This window comes from Glycine soja, chromosome 6 (assembly GCF_004193775.1).
Source record: "Glycine soja cultivar W05 chromosome 6, ASM419377v2, whole genome shotgun sequence".
NCBI classification, from domain to species: Eukaryota; Viridiplantae; Streptophyta; class Magnoliopsida; order Fabales; family Fabaceae; genus Glycine; species Glycine soja.
The window spans coordinates 4,516,438-4,527,472 of record NC_041007.1 but is presented as its reverse complement, the minus strand read 5'-3'; the positions used below and the strand labels follow the sequence as shown (position 1 = coordinate 4,527,472).

Sequence of the window (11,035 nt, the reverse complement as noted above, 5' to 3'; positions counted from 1 at the left end):
CTCTCTGACGTTTGGGAACTCTATCGAAACAGTTAGAGGAAAAGAATGAAGAAATCTCAGGGAATCGCTAGAGATGCTGCTATCGCTGGCTGAAGACACGTGAGTCCGTTTAGAGGTAAGGGATGAGTTATTCACAATTGGGGATTAGTGAGAATATGTATATGGATCCTTAGAGTATCAATTGGAATGGGTTGTGGGGTGTTTCCGTCATTTTTTATTCTATCCGTATAGTTTTAATTGTGAATTATATATGTTTGACAAATCAATTGTTATGAAATTGATATGATATTGTGTTGAGCGTGAACTCTATAAATCAAGCATTTTTCTAATTAACATAAATTAATGAAATAAAGTAAGGAGAAATTTAGAGTGAGATATTGATTTTGTATTTTCTCTTTTTCTTGTTTTTTAGTTTTTTATATATAATTTAAAATTAATATCATAATTGAAATTGACCAAAGTGTTCATATAATTATTTAGAATTTGTGCATTGAAAGCTTACTTTGAAATTTGATTCAATATGATGTATACTAGTTTATATATATAGAAGTAGTTATATATTTATTTATATTAATAATTTATGTAAATAATATTTTAGAGTTGTTATAGTATGATTCCAAAAATTATTCAGTGTTGGAGTTTGAAAATATTATAGTTAAATTTGATGAACATGTGTATGTTGTACCTTATGAATATCATTAGGAATGTTATGAGATGGTTGATGTGATGTTATGAGATGTTAAAGTGTGGGCATGATATTCGATTTTGAATAAGTGGATGTGTTTAACACTTGATGTTACATTAATTATATTGTGAGCTATGAATTATACAATAACCCAACCAGTGTTTATGCGCAGTGTTAAAGAGAAAGTGTAGGTTCCTAGTTAGGAACCAGTGTTAAATTGTAGCGCAATGTGTTAAACGTGTTTGAAACATGAGTGTGAGGTCGTGGTATTGTGTAATTCATGATCAGTGTTTATAAATGGAATATGTGATGAATTATGGAATAACATGTTGCTTTGAGATTATAATATTGTTATTAAGATTGAGTATAAGTGTAAAGTTGAACATGTGTTAATTTGTGAGATACGTGTAAACATGTGATGGTGGATTGTAATACTACGAGATGTGAAATTGTGAATGAATTTTAGTTGTGGATAAGTGTGTAGTTAACACTTGATGTGAAATTACTTGTGTTGTAAGCTATGAATTGTACAATAACCTGACCAGTGTTATCTTGAGAAAAACGTTGATGCGCAGTGTTAAAGAGAAAATGTAGGTTTCCTATTTAGGAACCAGTGTTAAATCGTAGCGCAATTGTGTTGAACGTGTTTAAAACACGAGTGTAAGATTGTGGGTATTGTATAATTCATGAGCAGTGTCTGTATGCAAAATTATTTTAGGGGTTGGACCCGAATCAGGAGGGAGAGGCCCTGACGGACTCTTCGGAGTGTAGGCCTTGGGGGTCACTGGATTTGAGTACTCCTTTAAGCCTATGTTGATCCCATATGGTTGAAGCACTCTCGCAAAACATCGTGACCCTAACTGGTCTTCCTCTGATCTTACTTAGTGAGAGTGACCTAACAAACTCATTGTGTGGTGTGTCTTGTTATGTACTCCTAAGCGCCCCAGGGTGGTTTTTCACTAACATGGTACCACATTGCATATAGGATTAAGTCTTAGCATAACTGTTGCATATGTTTGTTAATTGTTTATTATGAAATTGAGGTGTTATTATATCTTGATCGGAGTGTGAGATTCTTGTGTAATGTGATTGATGATTGAAAAGTGAGTTTTGAATGACAAAGTGATGAAATTATGTGAGCTATGTTTAAGCATGTGGTATCTCATTTATATAATATGTATATTTATTTGTCTTGTTTTTCTATTAGCTAGGAATGTGATAACTCACTCCCTGTGTGTTGTTGTGTTTGGATCCTGTGATGATCTTGAACTTGTGTTCGGGGGAGCAGATGAATAGGTGGATGATTATGAAGAACCTCATGCTAGAGGACACGGGAACACAATGCTCTAATAGGATGTGACATTAGGATATAGATTTTATATTAATTGTATGAAGTCTTAGACGGTCTTGTTTGAATCGAGATGACTTTATTATATGATGTAGAAGAAAGTGAATGTGAGACTTTTATCCCTTTGAAAGGCTTGTATTTAAATTTTTTTTAAAAAAATACTTTTAATTAATATTTGAATGTTTATTCCTTTGTTAGTATATATGTGAGGGGTAGAGGGTGTCACAGTTTTCACTAGCCAATGTTCCACTCCTAGAAGAAGAGCTAAGAGCAAAAATCACATTGAATGAGCGAATAGAAATCTATGTTACTCGCCTCAGAAAGCGAATATCAAACGATACACGCAATGCTTTGTTGATGGGTGCTATTCTCTTCGTAACAAGCACGTACGAAGCAGCACTTAGCCCCCCCGGTGGAGTTTACCAAGGTGAGGCTAGTAGTGTCACAACCTCAAAGAAAACTAGGGCATCATTGCTTCAGAGGGATTATGCAACGCCAGAAATTGTAGGGAAAGTGGTGATGAAAATGCAAACGTTCTTCTGGTTTTGGTCCTTCAATACATGGTCCTTTTATCTATCAATTTTGATGATATGTTTGCTAATGCCACGAGGGCGCATCCGCCTTATAGTTACTTTCCCACTTTCTATCTTTTCTGGGTTCTACGTGTTCTCGATGATGGTTATATCACCCAGCCTCAGGTTAAACACTGCCACTGTGGTTATGCCATGCATATTTATCGTCTTCTACTGTTGGGGAAGTTCGATATACATTAGGTTAGCCAAAAAACTTAAAATGTACGGTCATAGACAAAAAGACGCGTTGAAGTTTTCCAGAGAAAATAGATGGTAATAATGACGTAATTAAATGTTGTTACTGTTCTAACACGCATTGATACAAGTTCGGGGATGCTATTGAATATTGATATTAATTAACAATAGTATGTGTGACGACCGTAGTGGGGAGAGTCAACTTAGATTATGATAAGAAACACTTGTCTTTAATTTGTATATAATAATTATAATTATTTATTGCAATTGACTATTAGTCTATTACTTTAGAAATCAACTTTCATTTGTCCATATTTCGAGAAAGAATATTTTTAATTTTTCATTCTCATTTTACATAAGAATGAATGAATACTATGATTTACATTTTAAACCACCATGAATATGGCATCTATAGGATAATTCTCATCTTGTCATACAAATAAAAGAAATGAGAGACTAGGACGTTTAACTGTGATATTATAAAATGATTTTGAATAATCTAACTGGTTGCATTGTTGTTAATACACATGTCTTATTATTACATTTTGCATTGATTTTTAAAATAATGAAACAAGAAAATGTTTATTTTCATATGTATTTATATTTTCAATAAAAAGGTAATAATTATATATAGTTTGAAAATTAAAAAAATTAACTAAATTAAAAATCATAATTAAATGAGGTGATGAGACTGACGAAAGACATTTAAATATTTAAAAATTATAAATATTTACTTATCAGAAAATATAAATATTTAAAATTAAATTATAAATGTCGATTAAATAAATTTAAGTTATCAGTTATAAAAAAATGAGATAAATTAAAAACTTCATTGAATTAATAACTATAAAAAGGAAAATATTACTTTAATTTGATATAATTTTTTTAAAACGTATATTATAAAAATAAAAAAACATATATCTTTTATAGAAGTAAATCATGCTCAAGTTAAATAAAATTATTATAGATGATAATCTTCAACTATTGAACATAGTTATATTTCAAAATTCAAACTCAAAATAGTTGGAATCAACTATATTATTTTTATACTATGAATGTTTTAATTTGTGTGAACAAATAATTAAGTATTTAAGAACTTAGCTTATATGGTAAGTACTAATCATTAATAAGTTTGTTGCAATTAATTTGATAAGTTTCATTATAATAAGTTAAAAATATTCGTAAAAAAGATTAAATCTTCTTATATATACACTTAATTAACCAAATAGGTGTCATTTTTAACTTGTGGATTTATATAATAGGTTGTTGAAATAACATTTTAGAAACTTTTAAAAATGTCTCCTAATTAAATTTAGTGTATCACTCTGAGATTAGTAATTAGTATACAAATAACTAATCATTATATATAATCCTAGGTACTAGTTATTAATTATTAGAGGAGATTCCTGCACTCCCTTCATAAATATATACTGAAAAATTTGAGGAGATGAAAAAAATATTGTAGATCTATACAACCTAAGGTAGGCAATAACAAAGTTGGAGAACATCATGCATTCATTACAAAACTTTCCTAGGCTTTTATTTTATATGTTCTTGTATACACTAGCTGAAATTTACAAGGTATTGTTCAATACATTCTTTAAGTTTTTGGAAAGTCACAGGTTTTGACACAAATGAGTCCATACCATTTGCAAAACACTCTTCAGCACTCTCTGACAAAGCATTTGCTGTCATCTGCATTAAGATGAGATATGAAGACAATTATCATTTACTTCTCAAAATTACTTTTGTAGAAGAGGAAATTTATTCCAATATTAAATTGAAACCAGCCAAAAGATTGTTTAGCATTAGTTTTGACCAAAAGTAACTATTTGGTAACGAGCAGAATTTGAATTAGTCCATAGGAACTTATTAGCAAAATTGAACAAGCAGGAAAATCAAGGCTTCTGAAGAAACTATTAAGGATGGAAATATTTTTGTAATAGTCTAATAATACCTGTATAATTAATTGAATATACAACTTACACATGAAAGTTATTTGCTGACATGAGAAATACTAATAACAAGTAAGAACACAATCTCTAATACACTCTTTTGAACATACTTTTTATCATTGGCTGAAATCTATAGGAAATCATAATTTTGTGGGTTACTTTTCTTATTTAACGAGCCAAATTCATGATTTTGTAGTTTACAATAAATTTGAAACAACAGAAAAGAGTATGTTAGAAATGTGTTGCTACTCATCCTTTTGCTGATATACTTATAGAAGTTAACGTGCATGTTCAGGATTATAGTCTAGATAAAGAGTAGTCACACTAGAAGGAATTACAGGAGACAAAGTAGTAAGTACTTACCGCAACAATGGGGACCCGCTTTGTAAATGGTACATAACATTCATAATCTTGATCTGGTAGACTTTCCTCAATTCCAGCACTTCTTGCAGCATCACAATTGCCTGTTTCCTCAAAAGTCCGAATCAGTTTTGTTGCTTGAAGACCATCCATAACTGGCATGCAGACATCCTGTGAAGTGCAAGTACCAAATGATTAGTAGAACTTATACCAAGCTCAGATTTGTATGGCAAAATTGCTACAAGATAGCATTCTGAGATCCCTAGAAATTACCATCAGAATCAGGTCATAAGTGTGGCGCTGAACTGCACGTACTGCTTCCACTCCATTGTTCACAACATCTATGCTATGGCCTAATTGCTTCATCATGGACTGTGTCACCATGACATTAATCTTGTTATCTTCAACAAGAAGGATCTTAGGCTTTATTGTGGATTTGGTTACTTCTGATGTGCTGCTGCTTGTAACACATTGAGTAGTTGTGTTTGCCTTCCCTTGACCCTGACATGTTTGTTGGGGTTCACTTGACTTTGTTGCTCCAGCCATTTCTCCGTTTGACACAGTAACTTCAGAGGAATCTGCATAACCATTAAAGGACCAAGCACGAGCCTTATCTTGATGCTGTTTATCTCTTCTAACCAAACTTTTGTTCTTTGTTTCTAGGCTGTGACCAGATGAACTAGCCGATTCAGACGTCTCCGGAGCATCAACCACAGAAGATGCATCATCAACTGAACATGTCCCTTTTGACATGATATCATTGGAGGGGAATGAATATAAACTCTCAGAAAATCCACCAAGTTTATGTGAGCTGGTGTAGCCAATTTTGTGTGTTAATAACTTCTGTGTCCTGCTAGATCCATTAGAAGAGAAAAGAGAGCCCAAAGTGCGTGGTTGGAATTGGAAGAAACTCTCTATTGTATCATCAGATGCGACATCATTATTCTCCAAATCAGAAAGCTCATCCGGATCATCAGAATGATCACAAGCGATTGAAACCTTGTATGGAAGAATGAAAGTGAAAGTAGAACCATAGTGTTCTTTGCTAGAAACTGTTAGTTGACCCCCCATCAACTCAACCTATTCCAAGTGCAAAGAAACATTAGCAATTTAGTTAGTTAAGAAAACAAATGAAATGTGATTTTCAATTTACCAGTTGTTTGCATATTGCTAGTCCTAGCCCTGTGCCACCATACTTTCGAGTGTGGTCTGCACTGACTTGCATGTACCTTTTAAATAAGGTTGGTATAGCATCTTCTGTCGCATTACAACATGGAAAAAATATTCATCTGATGAGTACTTTTTTTCTGTAAGAAAAATCACACTAGTGAATGCAAAATAGATTTCTAAAACATCAGGGTTTGTGATGAATAAAAGATGAGGTTCACCATATAGTATAATATACCTGGTATTCCTATGCCTGTGTCATATACATCACAACGTATCCACACCGTTGTTTCAGCTGAATAAGGTTGCTCCTCAGTGTCTCCATTCATTGAGCATTCACTTTTGGCCGGAGATCCACATTCGTCATTGAATGCATGGTTTTGACTGGGATGGTCGTCATGTTTTTGACAACCATCAAGAAGATTTCCATCATTGCCACTTTGAGGTTTTGAGAGATGTTGTTCTTCTTTTACACCATTCACTGACATAGTTGATTGGTTTGGAGTCATCATTTGGATGTCTTCTGCTTTTGCAAAATTAGGCTTTGGCACAACGTAAAGGTTTATTCCAACTCTGCCTTCATGGGTAAACTTGATGGCATTGCTGCAAAATATTAGCAATAATGAATGTAGAGCAACAGAACTACTTTCATGATAGATTTTTTCTTTTCCTATTATACTTTATTTGCATCAAAAGAATAAATGGAAATGAAAATTTGGATCATTTACGTGACAAACTAATTGGAAATAAGACTACCCAATTAATCACGTGAAGCTTAGTACCTAATTAAATTTGTGAGAATTTGCCGCATCCTTAAAACATCACCAATGACCTGCAATTATGCAAGAAGCAAATGAGGTGCAAACAGTTAGCACAAATCAGATGAAATCATGCTTTGTATTAAGTTATGGTCTCGAGTGACACATCTTTATGCTACATTGCTACTCATACACCTCGATAGGTAAATATGCTAAATATGTGACAATAGTTATGTTGAAATAGTCCAGCATTTAAGGACAATTAATAATTCTATATATGTGACAGCATAGAATGCAACCATTACCGAGTCCCCACCTCAATAGGTACATCATCTGCTACATGTCCTTCTAAGGTTAATATTTTCTGCAATGAAACCACAGCGGTCTGGAGTACATGCTTGACTACCTCTCTTGGCCGGAATTTTGTAGCTTCCAATTTCATCACTCCTACATAAAAACAGGATTTTGGAGGATGTGTAGAAACTTAAAATATCAGCACCTAAAATGAAACTTAAAAACAGGATTTTGGAGGATGTGTAGCAACTTTTTTGTCTTAATCATAAGCAACTTCCAAGTTGCTCTCCAAATAATTAAAATTAGTCTTTATATAATTCACAAGGATAGATTTGCAACCTGACTCGACCTTGGAAAGATCAAGTATGTCATTTATAATTTGAAGAACCAAATCTCCAGAAGATAGCATGACATCCAGGAGTTGTCTTTGCTCCCAATCGAGTTTTGTGTTAGAAAGAATTTCAGCCATGCTAACAACCCCAGACAATGGAGATCTTATCTCATGAGACATTGTTGCCAACATTTGTTTTGCTCGCATAGTCTCCTCTATTAAAAGGAGGAGGGGAACATAATAAGTTGTCTTGCAGTAAGAACAAATTGAAGTAAATTTGATAAATGAGATTTTACTGAATGATTAAACCTGTAATTTGAATGGTTTTATTCAGTTCTGTTTCCTTGGCTTTCTGAACAGCAATCTCTTCCCGAATCTTTGCCATCCTTTCTCTTTTTCTCACCTGCATTTTATTAAGAAATATAAATATTCTCTATATAAGAACAAGAATGCAATTACTACAACAACAAAGCCTTACCTACTAGGTGAGATTAGCTACATCGATTACATGCCATTAGACTCGGTTTAAAAAAAGAATGCAAGTTAAACTGATTCAAAAAAAAAAAGACAACAACAACGACAACAACATTTACCTGATCTGTTATATCCATTCCCATGTAATTTATTCCAATTGTCTCCCCTGCTTTGCTAAACACAGGCTCTACATATATCAAAAATGTCTTTGACCCAAATAGTTCTGTCTCAAAAGTGATTTCCCTTTTTGCAGGTAATCCTTTTTCCAAAACTTCTCTCTTAAATTCTTGAGCTTCCTTAACACCAGCTCCCGTGAATATTTCAACATCGGTTTTTCCTATGATATCCTGAAAAAGATGAGTAAGTTAAAAAGAGCTAAGATATTTCAGCATGCTTAAAAATCCCTTGCAAAACAACTAAAAGAGAGGAAACAAGCTTCTTCTGAGTTTTCAGCAGTTTTTGATAGAAAACAATTAGAACAAAACAAATTGATGCAACGTTAACCATATAACTTTGCAACCAGAGTTTCAACAGCAATCATTACCTCCTCTTGTAAACTTGGAAAATGATTATAGATAAAGCAATAGCGCAACTCTTTGTCCTGGAAGAAAAAATATCAAGCGGATTAAAAGAGCCCTCAGTATGGCAAGCAGTAACTTCATGCTTGTTACTCTACTCAAAAGAGCACTCAAAATCTCTTAATCAAATTCAAGTCGTATAAAATATGCTAAGATTATTCCATAAGAAAAACTCAATATACTCGCAATCATATACCTGATGGCCAATAACAACAGGTGCATTTTGGAGTATAAAATGCAAGAAATTATCTGCTCTCTTCAGGATCTGGGAGAGTTCTTCCACAGGAGAGGACTGCCTTTCAATGTTTGCTATTCTTTCATGCAACTTTTCTTCAAGTATCTCTTCTCTTTGGATACTTGCCTCCAGCTGCTTCTCTGAATGCAACGCTCGCTGTTTCCAGTACATGACAGTGTCATACTCAACATCAATCTCACTCCTCTTGTTTTGAACCACAACATCACTTTTCCTGCAAGGTATATCTTGCCATATACCATCATAAACTTCATCCAATATAGAAACTGGACGCTTATCTCCCCCATATTGTTCTTCCTCGAATTGATGCTCTTCCAATATCTCCAACTTCCTGAGCTCAGCATCCTGCCTTTGCTTGCTTAGGTTGTCAAGTTCTTCTCTGAGAAGACGCACGACACTGGCCTGTTTGTACTCCCATTGCTTCATTAGATATGCCAACTGAGAAGAGCCCTTTTCTGTAAAATCTGTAAGCTCCATGAGACGCTTGAAATCAACTATAGTTGGCTCCTCTATGATTGTAACCTCCTCTAACATGTCTTGGTCCCTTCCAGCCTTTTCTATATTAAACTGCTTCCCAACCTCGGTTCCAATATCTTGAGGCCACATTGAAGGAAGGGCTTCAATGTCCATGTCCTCTATAGAATCATTCTCCATCTCGCCGAGCATGAAAGTACTATTGCAAGTTCAATATCTCTTTGGCCTTTTGCATCATAAGAGACACCAAACAGCACACTCGGATGGAAGCCCAAGCACTGCAATATGTTAGGAGAAGATCTGTCTCACATAAGTTTGATACTGAAGTCCTGGTTGAATAAATTTCTTCATAACCACTTAATTACAGAAGAAAAGAAGATAAAATGAATTGAGTTTCTCTCATAAGCTAAATTGAATTGAGCTTCTCTTGTAAGTTAAAATCAAATTATATGCTTAACTTATATAGAAGTTCTTTCTTCTAACTTCTCCAAAAACTGTGGTGCATAGATTGATTTTAATTTACAGAAATTCAATTCAGTTTGGAATTGGAAGAAACTCTCTATTGTATATAGAGAAGCAGTTAGCATATGGAGGTTGGAGAGGGCAGCATGTGTTTATAAATATGTGAGGTACAAAGGAACAATCTTTAATAAAAAAAGGAATCCCAGAGAGGTATGTGCAAAATGATGGAGAAATTTTTGGCTTTCTTAACTGTGGTTGTGTTTATTTCCTGTCTTGTGAGGCAACAATGTTATGTTATGTTAACAAGGTGGAGAGAGTTTTCTTTCCTATGTAAAAAAAAAACAAAGTCTCATCTCAGGTGTTAGTTAACTAAACAACCATTTACTAGTAGAATATTTTATGATGTTGTTGTTCTTTTTAAAATCCTGACGAAGCCGTTGCTGTTCCCCGCCCTTTCCCAAGTGATGTGAGTGATGTTCTCTTTATTAATTCTGCCTCATATTCAAGAAAATTTCAGAGTACAGTTCTCTCCTTAAATATAGATCGTTCTCTTTAAATCTTACACCAAATGTCAATTGCGTATTTCTGCCTCGTATCCTTATAATAAGTTTTAAATTAAAAGTATATCTTGATTTTTTTTATAAGGTTAAACATAATTTTTCCTTTATTAATTTTTTTTTCAAAAATATTTTAAATTAAAGTCAGTTCTAAAATAATGTGACAGTTAAAAAATCATAATTCATTAATGTTTTTAAAGTTTTTTTAGAATAGTTTAAAAATAATAGTTGAGGACAAATTTAATATTTTCAATTAAATTAACTATTTTTTCATTTTAACAAATTTGTTAATCATACCTTAATATGAATCGAAGGAAGTAATTAAAAATATTGAGAATTACAAAATTTTATGAATCCTACTCACTATTTTGAACGCTTTGACTGTCACTAGAATTGTTTTTGTCCATTTAAAGTATATACATATGCGTGTTACATTTCTCAAGCCCTCTAATTATTTAAATATTTTAAATCAGATTTTGAACAATAAAAGTATGAAACTCAAAGGGTTGGTGTAGCGGTCCAAGATCTCGTTGCATTCATTTGAGTTAAAACGACCTATTTAACGGAATAAT

General features: G+C 33.2%; 1 protein-coding gene across 1 annotated transcript; it reads right to left on the bottom strand.

Moving 5' to 3' along the window:
* Positions 1-4,363: 4,363 nt before the first annotated feature.
* On the bottom strand, positions 4,364-10,221 carry LOC114414162 (histidine kinase 5-like). Its single transcript, XM_028378492.1, has 12 exons — positions 8,914-10,221; positions 8,684-8,740; positions 8,259-8,486; positions 7,975-8,068; positions 7,674-7,880; positions 7,357-7,487; positions 7,065-7,114; positions 6,521-6,885; positions 6,269-6,372; positions 5,389-6,195; positions 5,119-5,286; positions 4,364-4,495 (listed from the first exon to the last, which is right to left on the bottom strand). The coding sequence occupies exons 1-12, from the start codon at positions 9,634-9,636 to the stop codon at positions 4,364-4,366; spliced, it is 3,066 nt and encodes a 1,021-aa protein (XP_028234293.1). The 5' UTR covers positions 9,637-10,221.
* Positions 10,222-11,035: the final 814 nt, after the last annotated feature.